General features: G+C 42.2%; 3 protein-coding genes across 3 annotated transcripts in view; 2 read left to right on the top strand and 1 right to left on the bottom strand.

Moving 5' to 3' along the window:
• Window positions 1–430: 430 nt before the first annotated feature.
• On the top strand, window positions 431–6,935 carry col10a1b (collagen, type X, alpha 1b). The gene is made up of 3 exons (XM_031861451.1): window positions 431–559; window positions 1,031–1,181; window positions 4,552–6,935. Exons 2-3 carry the CDS (start codon window positions 1,046–1,048, stop codon window positions 6,405–6,407), a joined length of 1,992 nt encoding a protein of 663 aa, XP_031717311.1. The 5' UTR covers window positions 431–559; window positions 1,031–1,045; the 3' UTR covers window positions 6,408–6,935.
• nt5dc1 (5'-nucleotidase domain containing 1) lies at window positions 4,355–10,933 on the bottom strand. Its single transcript, XM_031861452.1, has 6 exons — window positions 10,510–10,933; window positions 9,152–9,243; window positions 7,677–7,748; window positions 7,452–7,561; window positions 7,233–7,312; window positions 4,355–7,146 (listed from the first exon to the last, which is right to left on the bottom strand). The coding sequence occupies exons 1-6, from the start codon at window positions 10,600–10,602 to the stop codon at window positions 6,991–6,993; spliced, it is 603 nt and encodes a 200-aa protein (XP_031717312.1). The 5' UTR covers window positions 10,603–10,933; the 3' UTR covers window positions 4,355–6,990.
• A 1,907-nt stretch (window positions 10,934–12,840) lies between these two features.
• LOC116391142 (poly(A) polymerase beta-like) overlaps window positions 12,841–18,784 on the top strand; it is a 6,333-nt gene continuing 389 nt past the window's right edge. The window contains exons 1-17 of the mRNA XM_031861424.1: window positions 12,841–13,088; window positions 13,276–13,342; window positions 13,456–13,537; window positions 13,671–13,780; window positions 13,889–13,942; window positions 14,047–14,158; window positions 14,265–14,354; window positions 14,515–14,653; window positions 14,980–15,052; window positions 15,177–15,297; window positions 15,464–15,641; window positions 16,903–16,956; window positions 17,109–17,228; window positions 17,421–17,527; window positions 17,618–17,877; window positions 18,216–18,482; window positions 18,579–18,670. Coding sequence (XP_031717284.1) covers window positions 12,847–13,088; window positions 13,276–13,342; window positions 13,456–13,537; window positions 13,671–13,780; window positions 13,889–13,942; window positions 14,047–14,158; window positions 14,265–14,354; window positions 14,515–14,653; window positions 14,980–15,052; window positions 15,177–15,297; window positions 15,464–15,641; window positions 16,903–16,956; window positions 17,109–17,228; window positions 17,421–17,527; window positions 17,618–17,877; window positions 18,216–18,482; window positions 18,579–18,670 — 2,168 coding nt within the window. The 5' untranslated portion in view covers window positions 12,841–12,846. The remainder of the gene's footprint in view (window positions 13,089–13,275; window positions 13,343–13,455; window positions 13,538–13,670; window positions 13,781–13,888; window positions 13,943–14,046; window positions 14,159–14,264; window positions 14,355–14,514; window positions 14,654–14,979; window positions 15,053–15,176; window positions 15,298–15,463; window positions 15,642–16,902; window positions 16,957–17,108; window positions 17,229–17,420; window positions 17,528–17,617; window positions 17,878–18,215; window positions 18,483–18,578; window positions 18,671–18,784) is intronic.

The raw sequence follows: 18,784 nt of genomic DNA, 5'->3' as shown, positions 1-18,784 counted from the left end.
GGACACTAAGACACCAAGGTGTTCAACACTTCTGACTCATCTGTCAAAAAGCGCAAACACAGTGATTAATGTGTGACTGAATAAAGGATGTTAACTTCAAGATCTGCGCAACCATGTACCACAAATCTAACGTCAACCGAGATAAATCACAAAACTAACTTGTGTTAAAATATCACCCAAAGCCAATTTCACAGGAATCCCCCTCACTACTGCTCGGCACAGACAGAGAGAACCAGACGAAGAGAGAGGAGACGGGGGGTGGGGGGGGGGGGAGAGAGGGAGGCAGGCCTGTCGCTTCAGAGTGACGGTCCCACCTCTCGGGACATGGCACCCGTCATTAAAGATGACATCAGCGCAGGGAGGGCCTTCCACGCGAGGTAGATCCTCCAGGATGCCGGAGACCGGCTTGGTATAAATACCTGGAGCCCGGTGTCCCTGGGAAGAAGCAGCTGCCTCTCAGACTGACAGACTCCACTACTAAGGATATAACAGCGCAGTGCCTGAACAGCAGCCTTCCGACCCACCCCCCCGCTGTTTCTCTGGAGCGTAGACCTTACCGGTAAGGTGGCTGTTGTTGTTGTTTTTTCTGATTCCAGGTTAGTGCATGGTGGATTCCCAACTGCAAGCCTGGCTTTTACTGAGTGGAGAGTCGCTGTAGCAGCGCTGATGGCGTTATAAGTGTAATGAGCCATGTGCTGTGGCTGTGTTTACACTGGGAGAGATCATAGGTGCCTGTGATGAAGTTTTGTTCTGATTAGTGTTAAAAGCGGGTACTTTTCAAAGCAGCTTCTCACTTCAAGAGAGCAAAACTGATGAAAAAAAGCATGCTCTGGTCGATTTAGAAATGAAACATTCTGATATTTACTTGCAACAACCAATTTTGTTGATTAACTGATGCACCAACACAGGTGCAGCAACACAGGTGCCGTGCCACTCTGAGGTTATCTCACGTGGTTATTTAGTTGCAGATTGTCAACGAGTGCAATTGCGCAGTGATTCTTCTTCTAATAAATGGATTCTGTCTTCGCAGGTTTAGCTTCCCAAGATGGATCTGAGGGTAACAAGCCTTCTCCTCGTCCTCCTAGCTTTGGGTGAGGCGACCCCTGACAGGTACTACCGTGTGGCAAAAGCGAGCAAGTCTGCCTACCCGGTGAAGAGTCAAAGCCCGGTGAAGAGTCAAGGTGAGTCACGCATGTGTCATTTCTCACCAGGGTTGTCCGTGTGAAAATGTTTGTTTTTTTACTATAAGTATACTTATGGCAATCAAGTGTTAAGGCGATATGCTGAAACCTGCACAAATACAGAAGGCTCAAATTAAACTGGGGGATATAAGCAGGAGTAGCATGTACTTGTGTTTAGTATGACAATTAAATTCTACCCGAGACCATTGTTCATTTCAAATCACTGCAGGCTGCACAGTTAAACTGCTCACAGGCTGTATCCACTCCATTAGCCACCCGTCTTTGTTCAACAATTAAAACAAATCGAGACAAATGACCCTGTAAAATAGCACCAGGTGACACTTCAAGCTGCACTTACAGACTTCTAATTGAAACTTGTGATGCTGAAAAGCAAGGGAGCAGGCGTCCATCATGTTTAAAAGAAACCCACAAACAAAATATAGAGTTCCAGCCTACTGCAGTTCACTTTTTGAAAAAATCAATTAATACAATAAAGTCACAGGTCACTGTAACCCACTGTCAAATCCAGTTATGGATATAACTTATACCACTGATCGAAAAATCATGATAAACTGTGTGAACCCTGAAAATATGGCAGGGGAATTTCTTAATTGCAGATTCAAAAGATTGTCCTAGTCAGCACTCTCATCAGCACTACTCCTGACCTTTCTGTAAGATCGTCTCTCATGCAAACTGTGGGCTCATACACATCAGTAAATGAGGCGGCCCAATCGCCGCCCTCCTTCATTAACTGTCATCAGGGTGCACACCCAGCAGGTCCAGTGCGGCGTCTCATTGGCTTACAGCAGGAGGCTGTGGTTGAACTGGCTGAACTGCTGTGAACGTCTATAACTGCATACAACTGTGATGTGGAGTATAGCTGTAAAAGAGCACTTGTGCTCTGGATAAATAAAAGGTTAAAGAAGGAAGCAGTTTTGCACGTGTCATAAAAAAACAAATACAAAGCAGTGGTCATGGTGTAGCTGCCAGGATGATGCATAACGCTGTCTTCAAATTCTGCTTTTGACACTTGAGGATTTATTTCTCCAGTTTGGTTTCTGAAGAGGTTCTGATGTGGTTTGACTGCATGGCTCAGCATTGAAATAGAACAGAAAGTCGACAATAAGAGCATAAAATCAGACAAATCTTCAAAGCAGATGTTGTTACCACGTTGCGGGCACGCCCTAACAAACTGCTTTGTGGTATTAAATTTGCGCCACGTAATTAGAAAGAAAAAACACGACACAGACTGCAGAGAAACGCAGTTCAAACAGTCAATCCAACAAACAAACCACGGCAAGTTTACAGCAGAGCCTCCGACTAAAGGGGGATGTTTATTGAAGGCAACACAATGAAGAATGGATATAGTTTGAGCATAGTAGTGCTTTGCTGTGTTAAGCTACTGTGGCCAGTATCATCACCTCCTGTTTGTGGTGTTTCTGGCTGCCAAAAAAGTCCACTTCTGGCACAAATGTCCTCTGTGGGGTTTCAGGCACCTCCTTATGTGGCTTGAAAATGACAGCCTTGTCGAGGCATTTTGTACTTGAAACATTTCGAAAGAGAGATCAACACTATTGGCTTTGATTCTTTGACATGTCGTACATTTTGGCAATAGCACATCCAGAATTATTATAAAAGGAATGCAGTGTGATAGAAATTATTCTCAGAGATTCATATTTGAGATTTCCTTCAAAAATAAAATAAATGTATGATGAACAACTTAAGAGAGAAAACAAATGGGCTAAGGCACCAGGAGTTTCCTGGAGGCTGGCCGGGCAACTTTGTTGCAAGCTATTCCTGATCTCTCCGTCCCCTCATTTCGTGTCATCTCTCCACTGTCAAACATCAAAATAAAACAATAAAAAAATAAACAGAAGGGAAAAAACAATGTCTCTACGGCCACATGTTGGTTTTATAAGGTGGGGTTATTCTTTTGTTGACTTTTGTGATAAATATAGATTAGGGAGAAAAATCCAGTAAAATAACAAACTCTCGTTATACACCAATTTGGCCTTGCCCATAAACTCTACATTATGTGGCAGGAAATGCATCGAGGTGATGTTGACAACTTGCAGACCACTAACTATACATTCAAGGCCATGAGCAGTGCAGAAAATTAAGGGGTGCAGTATATTGTGGGTAACTTAAACAAGAATTCACAGGAGCTGGTGTGTTGGCTCTCATGCCAACAGACGTAAGTAAGCTTTGTGAGAACATCACCTCAGACCAGTGGTGCTGTGAAGACTATCTTGGGAAAAAGGAGGGCTGTCCCCACAACCCACCCTACAATCATAGGGAGTAGTGTTTTATACCAGGTTGCGATCATATGGAGAAGAATCTTACGTAATGCATTGAAAAGGCCCAAGATAGCCATTTCTTGATCATAATATACATCACATTTTTTTATTTCCTTGGAAAATTGTTGTGGGCTTGTATGTGTATTTTATTTTATATTTTCACCTACAACATGGGGAATACTGGGTCGTACCACTTTAAGTAACAGTTCACTTAATCCAGGGGTCTCAAACTCATTTTCACTCCGGGCCACATCAGCATCATGGTCGCCCACAAAGGGCCGGTTGTAAATGTAACTACTCGTAACATATTGTTAAATAACTCTCTGCATTTGATTATTGTTTATTGAAGTGTAAACATATTGTACATGCAGTTATATAAATGTAAAAATATAGTTAAGCACATTTCTGTTATTATAACTTAAATCCTTTTAATTTAGGGTTAAGAAACCCACATTACTCTATCAAAGATCAAACTTTTAAAGAAAATAGCAAAGACAAATATCAAACACAAGTTATTACAATAACTTTGTTCGATGCTTAAAATCCTTTCAAGGGTGCGTTTGCACAATCCCACGTGAAGTATTTCTTGTGTTTTAAAGCCACGTTTAAAGTAGTCTTCAATGTAGGCCTACTCACAATACATTTCCATGTCAAATGTACAGTAACCAGCCAAAGAGCTGCTTCTATGACTGTGTGTTTAAGTATCTCATAATTATGACTTTCTATTTCATAATTTTGACTTTCAATCTCATCATTTTGACTTTCTATCATAATTTTGACTTTCTATCTCAGAATTATGACTTTCTATCATAGTTATGACTTTCTATCTCATAATTTCGACTATGGGGATATTTTTATTATCAAGTCTGCTGGCGGATTCGCGGGCCACATAAAATGATGTGGCGGGCCGGATTCGGCCCGCGAGCCAGGAGTTTGAGACCCCTGCCTTAATCCATTTATAAACATCAAACTTAACCAAATTGATCAAAGAAAAATACATGACACGCTACGACTTGTGTTGTATATAAAATCGGAGTAATTATATCACGTGTCTGTATTTATGTATTCCCTAGCTGTTACAGGCCACCCAGGTCCTCCAGGTCCTCCAGGTGAGGAAGGACCAATGGGGCCATCTGGACCTCCTGGAACGAGTGGTATAGGACATACTGGACAACAAGGCCCTGCAGGTCCTCCCGGGCCCCCTGGCTACTCTCAAGCTGGTAAACCCGGTTCCCCAGGTGGCCATGGAAAACCAGGTAGCTCTGGCATCCCTGGTCATAAAGGCGAACCTGGCGCAACTGGACCAATGGGTGCCAGAGGTGCACCTGGTCCGTATGGATCACCTGGACCTGCTGGAATTTCTTCAAGTGGAAAACCTGGACCATCTGGCTTCCCTGGGTCAGTGGGACAAAGAGGCGAGGCTGGTTTGAAGGGACATCCTGGTATTCCTGGTCTTCCTGGGACCAAAGGAGAAAGAGGCATTGGAGTTCCTGGGGTTCAAGGACATCAAGGCGCAGTTGGACCAATGGGCCCATCTGGAATGCCTGGCAAATCTGGAGTTGGTATGCCTGGTGCCACTGGCTATCCCGGAGAACCTGGCAAGGGTGGTGTGCCAGGAAGAGATGGCGCTCCTGGGTCAATGGGTATGACAGGACCAAAGGGTCACACTGGGGCTCCAGGTATAGGAGCATCAGGGAAACCAGGCCAGAATGGTAGCCCAGGTATGCCTGGACCTATGGGTTCTAAAGGTCCACATGGTCCAGCTGGTCAGCCAGGCTCCCCTGGCATGCCAGGTGTTGGCAAATCAGGCGAAACTGGAATACCTGGTAGTAGAGGAGCCACCGGTACTCCAGGAACCACTGGTCAGAAAGGAGAGCCAGGCCCAACTGGTTTTACTGGTCAGCCAGGTGCTTCTGGTCCTAATGGCCAAGCTGGTCCACAGGGTGCAAGAGGATTTCAGGGTGAGGGAGGCCCACAAGGACCCAAAGGCGACACTGGTATGGTAGGCACGCCAGGCCCAAGGGGAACCAAGGGTGAACAGGGAGCTCAAGGTTTCACTGGAAAACCAGGTTCCCCAGGGGCAGTAAGTGCTCCAGGAGCTCCAGGGCATAATGGTCCTCAAGGTCAAAAGGGTGTACAAGGCCATGCTGGTCCCTCAGGAATCCCAGGTGCAAATGGTGCCCCAGGACTCAAAGGAAACACAGGCCACTCAGGAGGACCAGGAAAAAGTGGTGAGAACGGAAGGCCAGGATCTATGGGACCAGTTGGGCCACCCGGGCCATCAGGTCCCTCTGGACTTCAGGGCCATCCAGGTCTTCCAGGCTCACCTGGCCCAGCTGGCTTGACAGCTAAGGGAATTTCTGGTCCTGAGGGTCCACCTGGAATTCCTGGTGCCAGAGGTCAAGATGGTCACCCAGGGCCTGCCGGTCCTCCTGGTCCTCCTGGCCAACCAGGAGAGATGGTCTACCACGATGAGAAGAGCATGCCAATCAAGTCCCACGAGGTTATGATGTCTCATGAGATGGTGAAGGCCCCCATGTCTGCCTTCAGTGCTGTGCTGACCAGAGCCTACCCACCAGCTGCAACCCCTATTCAGTTCAACCAGGTTCTGTACAATGGGGAGCACCATTATGATGATCACAGTGGTGTGTTTACCTGCCAGATCCCAGGCCTCTACTATTTCAGCTATCACGTGCACGTCAATGGTGCCAATGCACTGGTGGCCCTCTACAAAAACGAGGAGCCAGTTATGTTCACCTATGATGAGTACAACAAAGGCTTCCTGGATCAGATGTCAGGCAGTACTGTTCTTATGTTGGATGGCGGTGACAGAGTCTATGTCCAGGTCCCCGATGAGGAGAGTAATGGCATATTTGCAGCAGATAATGTTCACTGCGCATTCTCTGGGTTCTTGATTGCCTCAACGTGATTTCACGAATTCAAAAAAAAACTCAAAACCATACGAAACATTGAACTACTACTAAATTCCAAATTTAGATTGTAGATTGAAACAATATATGGTTGTAAGTTTAACAAGTTTAACTGCCATTCAAATCTTTACAATAATAAGTAAACATTTTTAAATATATGGTCCAAATTCCCCCCTTCACCGTGTGTGTCTTTGTAGTTCTAAGAAACATGAAACAATATTGGAAGGAATCTTAAGTGGTGCTTTACAACTGCCTGTAACATTTACAGCACGTCTTTTATTTGTGTTTGATTTTATTAATGTCTGTTGTTTAAGAATTTTTCTGTAATATACAAACACAAAACACACTAAACTGTTATCTCTAATACTCATGCATTATATGTTATTAGAGATCAGTACATTCTCACAAGCACTGTGATCAGCAAAACACAGATTGAGAAATTAAAACTGCATTTTTTTTTTTTTCAAAACAGCTATGTCCCATTGGATGTGTTAAGTTATGTACCACTTACTGACCAAAACACAGAATAAAACTTATAGTTTGAAAAAGAAAAATATCCCGTGTGTTGTGTGTTGTTTTTATTCACAGTATGGGTCCTTGACAAGAAGACATAGAAATAAGCAATATACTGTGCTGCTTTGAAGTAAAAGGTGTACCTTTGAATGCAGATGTGTTGTAATTGTGATCGATGGCAGCAACCATGTCTTTCCAAAAGTCGGAATTCACCTCATTTCCTCGCTGTTTTGCAAAAACACAAAAGTTACAATTTAATACGTTTGTCCAATTCCACTATTAATTTGAAAACAAACCACATAAAATATTACCTTGCGTAACATGTCCACAACTCTTCCACAGAGGAGAGCCCCAGGTAGATCAAAGTAGTTGTCATAGAAATAGTATTTTGCTGCAAAGACCAAAACAAAAGTCAATGAAATCTAGCAACAGCTGATGTGAAGAAATCCCAAACATACAGACACTTCAGCCTACTTAAGAGCCGACAGCATATAGCTGTTAGGTAATAAAGACCGATGTAAACATCATACCAGATCTTGTGAAGGAGGTATTGAGGCTGTTGAAGTGCTTCCACTCCCTCTTTGGACCATAATGTTTGATGATGTCTTCTGTGCTGAGGTCATTGGATCCATGTGTAGCTCTAATCAACCAAGAGATAAAAGGTTTCTATTATCCCACTTTAAAGATCAGTAAAAGCAACGACGACGAGGACAAAAGAGGCAGATCTGATATGCTTCATGCACCAAAGAGTGTACCGCAAGACAGTTCCATCCTCAGCCAGCTTCACAAGGTTTCCATCCTCCAGATCCACCACCAGTCCTTTAAAACTGGACACAAAATGATGCATGTTAGTAATACAGTATATAAAGACAGCAATCTAGATCATCACTGACACATTTTGACTCAAAGTACTTGCAACAAGTCTAGCGATCCTGAATTATCCAATTTGTTTCTTTTTGTTGTAAATAGTAGCTACCTACAGCTCTTTGCCTTTAAAATCCTTCTTTGTTTGAACTTCTCACAACTCCTTTCCCTCACAAAGACCATAACCTGTGGTCCGAGAAGGGTCACGAGATGGCATTGCTTCATTGCAAAGGGTCACGAGCCAAAAAGGTTGGGAACCGATGGACCATAAAGTAGGTCCTGAATGTGTTCAGCCTAGCTTAGCACAAGAGTATGACTGAAGTAAGCACACCGGAACATCGACACTTAATGACAAGCAGAATATTACTAGAAATACACGGACAAGACAAGCCTTGTGTGTGACTTGAATAGATGCCAAATAATGTAATTGTTAATATACACATAATCATTGATTTATGATAATAATCACTAGCGCTATGCCAATAAATCAGTCAGGCTGATATTTGGGCCAATATTAGCTCATTGCAGATATATCAATATTGATGTATATGTTGCCCAATAAGTAACAAGAAATTGCAGTACAGAACTGCCAAAGTCTGTTTTAGGAACAGTGACTCCATTACATATGACAAGTTGGCAAGAGTCACAAAAAATTGTTTGTTTATGTTATGTGCTTATGTTAACAAAAATGCACAATCTGCTAATATATCATTATCAACTCCCGAATATCTAGATCAGTACTGGCCTCAACAAAACAGTATTTGTCAGATTGAGTCTTTAAGTTACTGTGAGGAACTTTTAACTGGTTATAAAACAGTCTCAATACAATACTGATGCCTCTTTATGACTTCATTCTTAATGATTGTCATTGGTGCCATCGGGTCGGATTTCGCGCGAAAATAAAAAAAGACGAAATCACGCAGTGTCACCAAACAACTGTTCAGACTGCTCAGACTCTACGAGGCCTCCGGCAGCAACCAGCCCACAACGGACTGCCCCAGATCCGGCTTCGCTGGGAGCCGACACCACGGGGGAACCAGAACACAGTCTGTGCGGGGGCAGACTGTCAGACCCTGCTGCAATACAATCTGACATTTTCTAAAGGGACTCACCAACACCTTTGTCCACAGGGACCGCCCAAAATCAACACAAAATCCAAGTTCCTTGTAGTAGCTTTAAAATGCTGTATGCTTTGTTTTATGTGTGCTTACAATACCTAATCTGATTTACTTGGATTTGGGTTGGGTAGAAACTAGGAGAGGCCATACGTATTAGCTGAATGCAGACTTATCACTCCTAAAACATAAACAGGCAGGTCACTATGCTACATGTAAAGAAGGAGGAACTGCTACTGTTGCCGACTCACCAGAAATCCCAGGTAGCAGGGGTTAGGTTCAGCAGGTCCTTGTCATAGCCTTTATGCTCCACCAGATACCTGGCAAAGCTCTCATAGATCAGCTGCAAAAAACAAAGAGGAAATAACACCATCACTGGTAAGAACGAGCAGCACAATCACATTGTGAATCACAACAATGGAATGTAACTATCTGCCACTGACTGTCAAGAATAAAAAGGTTTTTCCACCAACTAAACACAGCACGGGGTGATTTATCTGGTTTAAGACGTGACAGACGGTGAAAACTTTCCTTTCAGCTCACTAATGTCTTGACACTCAGTAGTTTTTGTTTATTCATTTTATTTTTTTGTACAAGTTGTAAACACACAACCTGGAAACCCTAACGATGAGCTAAAAAGCTCCACAGGGCCGAGAGTAACTACTCAGTAGGCTGTTAATTAACTGTGTCAAGGGGCACCTTTGACATCAATAAGTAATTTAATCCAATAACAAAATTAATGATTATAAAATGTATGGCAGAATTATTGCAGTTTAATCAAGTTATTTAAGTTGTTCATAGGTAATTAATTACTGGAAAGTTGGCGTAGTAATATTCATTATGCAATATGCATTGGTCTATAATACACACTGGATTTAAAGAGAAATCTTTTGCATGGCTGTGTCTGTTTCGGGACAGGTTTTTTTAATTAAATCAGCCATTTAGAAAAGATATAAATCCTATCAGTGGTAGTCAATGGAGGACTTCTTTATTGGGCAACCCCTTTAGCGTACCCTATCCTGGGCCACTGCACTGACAGGGGGGACATATACATGTGACATGCATGGGACAAGAGAGAGAGAGCATAAATGAACTGCAGGCCTGATGGACCAGGCCATAACGATGGGCTGGGAACTCAACAGTCGTTTAGGTTTTGTTGTCGCTCGGTGTCATAGAATCCAGCTGCGAGTCTTGCGGTGATTTGACTGCAGCTTCTAACAGCAGCATGCATGCATTGTGATGCGAGAAGATGCTGTTGCCGACGGGCACCGGGGAGGATTTAAAGACATGTATGATGATCACCACCGCCGACGTTCAACCTGTGAGTCACGCCGAGCGACTGCAGCATCACCTCACAACACATCCGTCTCAATTCAACCACAAATAAAACCACACCGAAAGGGCTTCTTTTGTTTCAATACAATGCATTCGTGCAGGGGAAACCCGAATTGGCAAGTGACCGTAGAGCGTATTGACGGCTGCGTGCTATTTTTAATACAAATGTGTTGCGGATCGAAGCGTCACGGCCACCGTATGATTATCGGTGCTAGCTGCACGCGCTACACGCACGCACGCGCGCACACACACACACACACACACACACACTCACCCTGGAGGTCTCCTTCAGATGGTAGCGGCAGAGCGTGTGGTCCAGGTCGAAGCCGATAACATCACTGTCCGACAGGCTGAAGTATTCGCTCATGGTAGCAGACGTTGGGGGAAACGCAGGAGAAGCGCTCCGGGAGCCGAACGATACCGCACACACATCAACTTGTGCACAGCAACACAACAACACTAACGTGTCAATGTCACTAGCTGACTGCGGCTCTGCACACGCGCTGCTCAGCCTTCGCTTGCGGTACCGCGAAAAACGAAATGAAACCGAAACCACTTCTGAAAACGCGAATCGATTATCGATGAACGGTTAACGTCAATAAGTTGCCCATATGAAAAAACAGAAGTTAAACTCCTGTGCGCCAGAAGAAGGCGGTAGAGAGGCGAGTGCGAGAGTGTGCAGCGCTTCCGGGTGTGGCGCGAACCCGTAACGCACGGTGTATGTGCGCAACATTTATTTTAAAAGCGCATGGAATTACGCACGGCTGGAAAAAAGGAACTGCTCCGAGGCCATGGGGCAAATACAAGTGGCTAGACCCCCATGAATGTATAAGAGCCATAGTAACATTCATACACACATTTAACATTTGACAAATATTATTATTGTGACGGCATTTGAACTCTGTGGTGGCCCTGCAATGCAAAATATATCAATCTTATAGAAAAAAATTAACCACAAATAAAAATAGTACAAATAAAAAAGCATAAAATGAGCAATGAGGAAATTAAACTCAACCAAAGATGTGCAATGCACATTTTGGAGACTGAAGCCTATTTTTCCTGATCCTGAAGTCAGGACTTTTTCACATATCTAATCATTTACTGTGTATCTGTGACAAAGATTGAGAGTGTGGACTAAAACCCTGAAAGGCCAAATCTACACCATATTCCCAAACATTACCTCCGTCTGTCTTTGGTAAAGAGACTTTAGTAAAGAAACAGACTTTAAGACATTATTTTCTCTCAAATCAATGTGATTTTGTGTTTTGTATCTTACAATGGTTTTGAATATAAATGGGGATTGTCACAGCAATAAAAACTAGTGTCAGCATGACTCCTATTCAGCATCATCTGATTTCATATAGCATACACTGATGGCTCAGGGTGAACTACTCTCAAAAACATATGCCACAGATGTTCAAATTGAATCATTTAAATCCATTTTTGGGGTTTGTGCCAGTGCAAGGTTTGGATATCTGTGATCTGTATAGCAAAGACACAGAAGAAATGAGTGCATGTCTTAAGTTTTTTTATGTATTTGTTTATTTTTTGCATAGCTTTAGTTGAGAGTTGGTTCAGGTAAACAAGTGGTAGAGGTTTAAAATGGTGCTGTATCAAAATGAGCACATGTTTAGCTGAACTGCTGTCTCATTTAGCATTAAGAAAATTGTAAAACAGTATGGAAGCCACCCTTGGCTTAAGAGGTACATGGGCTTAGTATTCTCATAACAACTAAATTATCTTGTGCAAAAAAAAAAAAATGTTTCAGATTTTTCAAGTCCACTTTCCGAGCAGCTGCTTGAAAATAAAAGTAAAATTGTTTGGATGCATCTGTAATTTTTTGCTTTGTATTTTACTTTTGTGATATATTTACATACAGCTTTCGTTAACTGGACACTTGGCTCACCTGTCTACATTACCGATAAAAACAAAATTGCTTCTATGGACTTATTATGGTAGTTAATACAGTGTTGGTATGAAATCCCCCTTTCAGTTTGTCAGAATAACAATTTTTCCTTTTCTAAATATTCATATTTCAATCAAGTCAGACTTTTTTCTTTGAAGAAAGTTCACTCCAGTCCAAAATATTTTACTGTAGACTGAAAATGGACAGTTTTAGGTTTTTTTTACAGTAGAATTAAAACCATTTTATTTAGACAAAGACATTTCACTGAGTAACATCTCTGGATTTCCTTAGAAGAAAATACAAAAACAAATTGACCGCAGCACTAAAACATACACAGTTCCGGGTCACGTGTTTTCTTTCTTGGTTCGCGTGCCATCATCGGGACGTTTTGAGGTTCGGTTCGAGAACGTGTTCGCTCGTTCTGAAATCCAGTCAGTGTTCATCCAGCCACTCATAGCGACATACCTACAAACGTTTAACTGCGATTTACACAAATAAATAATTCATTTCCAAATAAACAAGCGTTTTATTGAAGCGACGATGTCTCGGTAAGTACTTATGTCGTGTTTATTTCTTGTTTTTTCACAGATTTAACCTAAACTAATGTGTATGTCTTCTGTAATCTCCTGTCTTTTTAGATTGCAATAACTTGTGATTTAGTCAATGTTTTGAGCTGGTATTGATACATAGCATATGATAATAGTCATGGATACACCTTTTATTATTATTATGGCTGTTGTATGGTATTACACTAATATGCAAATGTCCCGTTTCAGTCCAATTAAGAGCAAAACTGCCCCAATCCCAGCCACCCAGCACTGGTACGGGATGTGCCCTCCCATCAGCGAGGCTCTGCCCGCAGAGGAAGACCTGATCCGGACCAAACAGCTGATCGATATTCTGAAATCATGTGATGTGTTTGCGGACGACCCGGAGCTGCAACACCGGTATGATCCATCTTCTCCGTTACTTTTATATTGTAATTATTCGGCTACAGCTTGTAGGGATTATAGTAATTTGTGCATTTTTGTGACCTTTTTACTGAACTGAATGAAGTGAATTAAAGTGGAAGGGTGTGCTTTTATTCAGAGAAAAGACAACATTGGAACATGCTGTTTATGTTTTATTTTGCAGAGAGAAAGTTGTGAAACAGCTGGAGTCACTTTTTAGGGAGTGGCTCACGGAAATGTGTGAAGAACTGGTAAGACGTCTATATTTATCCATATTGTTGTTGAACAAATAATTCCACATATGACACAGGAAACATGTTTTTGCATGGATGATACATTTATAATTTGACTTTTTTGGTTTTAGAACATACCTGATTATGCAACAGAAAAGGTTGGAGGCAAGATCTTCACATTCGGATTCTATCTTCTGGGGGTCGACTCCAAAGGTAATCAGCAGTTTCTGTCCTCAACTGTAGGAGCATGTGAGGACTGTGGCACAAGTTGTACACGGTGAAGTTAACGGCTCAGATCATTTAGATGTAGACTTTCCTCTCATGTGAATCTGTGCTGTTCTGACAGGCGCTGATATCGACGCCCTCTGTGTTGGACCCGGATTCCTCAAGAGGAACCACTTCTTCACCTCCTTCTTTGAGAAGCTGAGAGCTCAGAAGGAGGTCAAAGACATACGGGTGAGTCCATAATCTAATTTATTGCTGTTGCTATTTATGTATTGATGAATTAAGTCAAAGAGCATTTTCCTCCCTGTTGTTAGTGACTCACGATATTGTTGTCTTTAGGCCGTTGAAGATGCTTTTGTCCCCGTCATCAAAATGTCTTATGAGGGAATTGAGGTAAGAGAAAAAAAGTGAAAACTCTACTGTCTGCAGTGTCCCTCTATTCCAGATTTGTTTGCATGTGTTTTAATCATTGTTCTGGCGTTCCTGTTATTTCCTAGATCGACTTACTCTTTGCTGGAGTGCGCCGCAAATGTGTCCCCGACGATATTAATCTTCTCAACAGCATCTGGCTGAAGGACGCCGATGTAAAATGCGTCAGGAGTCTCAATAGTGAGCATCGGATCAAAGAACACTACTGCAGCGTTAGCATCTGACAGCTGAACTCGTACTGTGTGTAGCTGTTTCTTTATCTTTTTCCTCATTGTGTTGTTTGTAGGCTACAGAGTTACAGAAGAGATCCTGAGGTCTGTGCCAAATGTCGACAACTTTAAACTGGCTTTGAGAGCCGTCAAGCTGTGGGCCAAACGTGAGTTCAACACACACTCAACTAGTTCAGCACGCTGGTCACTCGAGCGACTGTTAATACAACCCAATTGGTGTGCGAATTCGAGCAGGCTGTTAACATTAGGTAATATTGTGCACTGGGAGTCTTAACTTTTATTTCTCGCCCTCTTATTTCTCTTCAGGTCGAAACATTTACTCCAACGTGCTGGGCTTCTTGGGAGGTGTGTCATGGGCCATACTGGTAGCCAGAATCTGCCAAGTTTACCCAAACGCTACAGCGTCCACCATTGTCATCAAATTTTTTAAAGTTTACAACATGTGGTGAGTTCTCCAGTTTCTAAATATGAAAACAAAACATTGAATTGGGTTGACTAAGAGTCACTTGGCACTGAGATCCACTGTAGGGTCACCTTACGAGACCATGAGTGGATCTAGTGAATGCCGACTGCCTATTTGAGCTTGTCAAACAATATGCAGTTTGTGAGCACACCCTTTGATGTGCAGTCAGTTTAATATTAACTGGAACAACTTAAAATGCACGTTAGAGCAAATCTTTAGATGTTTTTACTTCCTTCCAGTCTGAAAATGTAGCTGCGCGTGAATGCTTTGTAAAAGTTGCAGATGAAAATCTCGTCTTTTTGTTTCAGGGTGTGGCCAGTCCCGATAGAGTTGAAGAGTCCGGAGAACTGCTGCTTCGACCTTCCTGTTTGGGATTCCAGGGTAAGGCCTCGGCAGGATTTATATCAGGATTTTTATGCTGTAATTATAGAACCATGTCAGTCAAAACGTTATTGAATTTGCTCAAAAGCACATGAGTAAAAAAAGTGTTCTTCTGCATTTCCAGATTAATCCAAGTGACCGCAGCCACTTGATGCCTATCATCACCCCAACGTACCCGCAGCAGAACACGGCCTTCAACGTGTCCCGCTCCACCTTTGCCGTCATGATGGAGGAGATCCAACGAGGTATGCGATCACTCAGGCGACATCCATCAAATCCTCTCAGTGCACCGACAACACTTTGCTCTAATGCTTAGAATACCAATAAAACTTAGACTATGACAATTCTGTGCACAAAGATGTGATTTAGTTTCACTCCGACTTTAACAAGCTTTCCCTTCGTCATTCACAGGCTACGCCATCACTGAGGATATACAGAAGAAGAAAGCTGACTGGTCCAAACTGTTTGAAACGCCAGACTTTTTACAGAAGTACCAGTATGTATTAAGCTGCCCAAAGATGAAAATGTGGATTGTCCTCCACAGAATACACTCAGATATATGGCACTTTATAAAATATGTTTGTAATTGATATTTTTTAATATATATGCATATATTTTGAGCCACCTTAATGTCTTAAATAGCTGTTTATCTGATGTTTTATGTTTATTTTCTAAATGAAGATATGTATGTAAAAAAAAGATAACCCTGTGAAAATTCTCCTGCACTCCCGTACCCTGTTTTGTATCATGCTCAAAAACCAAATGATTGAGTTCACACGTTGCAGTATTTATGTTCTGTACCGCATGTCTTATGTAGACCTGAATCCATTAGTTCATGTATATAATGCGTGAATTGGTATTTAAATTACTTTTTCTGTGGTCAATAAGCTGCTTCTTTGTACATAACATAATGTAACTGATATGCTTTTGTTGTTGTAACTTAACTTGACTGTTAAATGCCTATTGTGTAATGAATGTGCAAAACGGATGTTTGCAATTTGCTTTTATTATTGTCGCTGTTATTTTTATTTGTTATTGTGCCACTGATATGAATTCTTACTTGGTATTAGTTGTCGAATGCCAGTTTCTTAATGAGGGTGCCGGCGGACTTTAGTTGTGTTCTGTTATTAACTGAAAATGTTGACAGAGTTTTGTTCCAGTAGACGTTTTTCTCTGTGTGGATTTATGGATTTTAATTTAACCTTTAAACCCTCAGTAAGGCGTACTGGACTTAAACTTAAGAGTTGAATGCTGATTGTTTTCCCGATGCACAGACCAGGTTTGGCTGTTTGCTGTTATTAATTCAGAATATGGACTGAAACTTGTTCAGTGGATTTAAGAAGCTTCTTAATGTCTTCTGTCTGACTTCAATTTGTTGTTCCAGGAGTTTCTGTTATTTGTATTGCATTATTGTATCCTCCTGTTTTAATAAATCAGTCGTCTGTTCTGATCTCTCTTTTTATTTTTACTTTCAACTCTTTATAATCCTTTGTATTACACGATTCTTCAGCGGTAGGAAGGTCAGAACAGACAGTGTCCATGATTTGGCTGATGATGTAGAAACCAGCTTGAGTAAGAAGTTGTGTTGTTTAAATTCTACATGAAATGCACGAAGCAGATTCAGTACAGGAGCCATGTACCTTAAGAGAGTCGGGAGAGGTTTTGTCTTTTAATATGATGAAGATCTTTGTTTAGACATTGTGCTGCAGCTTGATCTGCTTTAAACATTGATCACAGATTCCACTATTGGTAAAACAGGAAATAAGATGAATGTATTAAGATGCCGGCCTGTGTAAAATGGCTCAATGCTGTGACGTCTGTTGCTATCGTTCTGTCTCTTTTGTTTCTAGGCATTTTGTCCTGTTGCATGCTTCTTCAGCCACAGAGAAGCAGCATCTCGAATGGTGAGTACATGGAGCAAAGAAAATGAGAAGCCAAGTTCAAGGAAAACTTTGAGCGACGTCGGGATTTTTGTCTGCAAACTCAACGGTTTTAATATTCTATTTCCACCTGCTGTAGTGCTTTCTGAAAATGATGTTTTGTTCACTCTTGTCAGGGTTGGCCTGGTTGAGTCTAACATCCGACTCCTGTTAGGAAATCTGGAAAGAAGCATCCATGTCAACCTGGCTCACATTAACCTCCAGTCCTTCTCTGGACCCAGCAAGCTCAATGCCAAGTAAGGGCACGTGACTTTAGGTTATATTTTAATCATGGCGGGAAGTTTTCTTGAGTATTAGCCCTTAAGAGAATAATGTTACTTTCTCATTTCTATTAACTCATAACTGTTTTGTGTTTTCGTGCTATATATTTACTCTCAGTTTGCAGTATTGGAACAGTTAGTTAGATGTGTTCACTGTATCTGTTTCAGAGAGGGAAAGAGCACAAAGTGGCTGATTGGACTGGCCGTTAACACGGAGGAGTATAAAAACCTAAAAAAAGACCTGACCACCCCCCTCATGTGCTTCACTGAGACAGGTATGTTTTTTTAAATTTATCTTAATTCAATAGAAATAAAGCAACGTTTTGTGTTATTCTAAATCACATTTGTATCATTTGCTGTTGCAGTCTACAGTCTGGCAGAGAGCTGTAAGATGTACAAAGAGGGGATGACCGTATCAGCCACATACCTGGCCAAGGACAACCTCTGGTGGCAGATGCCCGGCGGACAGTACAAAAGAGCTTTTGTTCCAAAACCAAAGCCCACAGTGAGCCGTCAAATCCCTGCCACCGCACCAGCTGGTCCCACAGCAGCAGGCCAACCAGCCGCTAAGATAAAAGGCTGCTGGCAACCGGAGGTGTCAGCCAAGACGTTCAAAGCTGACACGGTACGACAAACTATCCCAGGCTTTATTGACTAGTTTCAGATGTGAACATGTCTATAATTTTAAAGGATTTATAAAAAAAATGTGTTTTTCTTGCATTCTTGCCAAGAGTTAGATGAGAAGAATGTGTGTGGTAAATGTCAAACTATATGGTTGTCTTATCTTATCTCATTTGCTAAATCTGTACAAAAACTACATTTGTAAAAATGACAAGTTGTTTATGTGCTGGACTATTTCTTTAACATGCCTAGTAGTTGTGGTAAAATGTAATTCAAAAAGAATTGCAACAACCAGGCCCATGTTAAAACAAAACAAAGAAACATTTTCCTCATTCTCCACAGGAATCGGCATCTGTGGCTCACTGCTCCACGTCCATCCAACCGGCTGCAACCTCTACTACACAGGACAGAAAGAGAGCTCGTTCTCCTCACCCAGAGACTTCATCCAAGAGGTTCAGATCTGGTGAGGAGCCACCCAAAGGCCCCTGCTCTGAGTCCTCAGGTGTCTCACTCAGTGTGAGTCCGTCTCAAAGTGTGAGCCGGCCGAGCACCAAGAGACCCCGCGCTCCTGAGCCCGAGACAACAAGCAAGAGAGTCAAAATTGACCTGGTATGTTAAAACTATCTTCCAAATGTGTCCTGTGACGTTGACATATGAAGCCATATTCATATTTAGTGACTTACCTCACCATCTGTTCCCTCTCAGAATCCGCCCCCTGTCGAGCTGTCGGACCTGCCTCCCGTCCTCACCAGGCCGGCTGCAGCTGTAAAACGGGCCATCAGGATTCAACTCGTCAGGTACGCACACAGACTGAAGAACAGAAACCTTTCCTTAAAGTGTCTAAAGCCTCGTTCTACATCATATAGTCCTCCATGACACATGTACATAAGATCCTAGTTCTACATCATATA

The sequence above is a fragment of the Anarrhichthys ocellatus genome, unplaced genomic scaffold (assembly GCF_004355925.1).
Source record: "Anarrhichthys ocellatus isolate YVR2014 unplaced genomic scaffold, GSC_Weel_1.0 scaffold25, whole genome shotgun sequence".
Taxonomy (NCBI): domain Eukaryota; kingdom Metazoa; phylum Chordata; class Actinopteri; order Perciformes; family Anarhichadidae; genus Anarrhichthys; species Anarrhichthys ocellatus.
This window is presented reverse-complemented; position numbering and strand designations above follow the sequence as displayed.

Excerpts from the sequence above, each read along its gene's own strand:
- col10a1b (XM_031861451.1), top strand. The coding sequence starts at position 1,046 with ATGGATCTGAGGGTAACAAGCCTTCTCCTCGTCCTCCTAGCTTTGGGT. Across the intron at positions 1,182-4,551 it reads AAGCCCGGTGAAGAGTCAAG|CTGTTACAGGCCACCCAGGT; the intron begins GTGAGTCACGCA and ends TGTATTCCCTAG.
- nt5dc1 (XM_031861452.1), bottom strand. The coding sequence starts at position 10,602 with ATGAGCGAATACTTCAGCCTGTCGGACAGTGATGTTATCGGCTTCGAC. Across the intron at positions 9,244-10,509 it reads ATCTGAAGGAGACCTCCAGG|CTGATCTATGAGAGCTTTGC; the intron begins GTGAGTGTGTGT and ends TGTTTTTTGCAG. Across the intron at positions 7,147-7,232 it reads TTGTGGACATGTTACGCAAG|CGAGGAAATGAGGTGAATTC; the intron begins GTAATATTTTAT and ends TTTGCAAAACAG.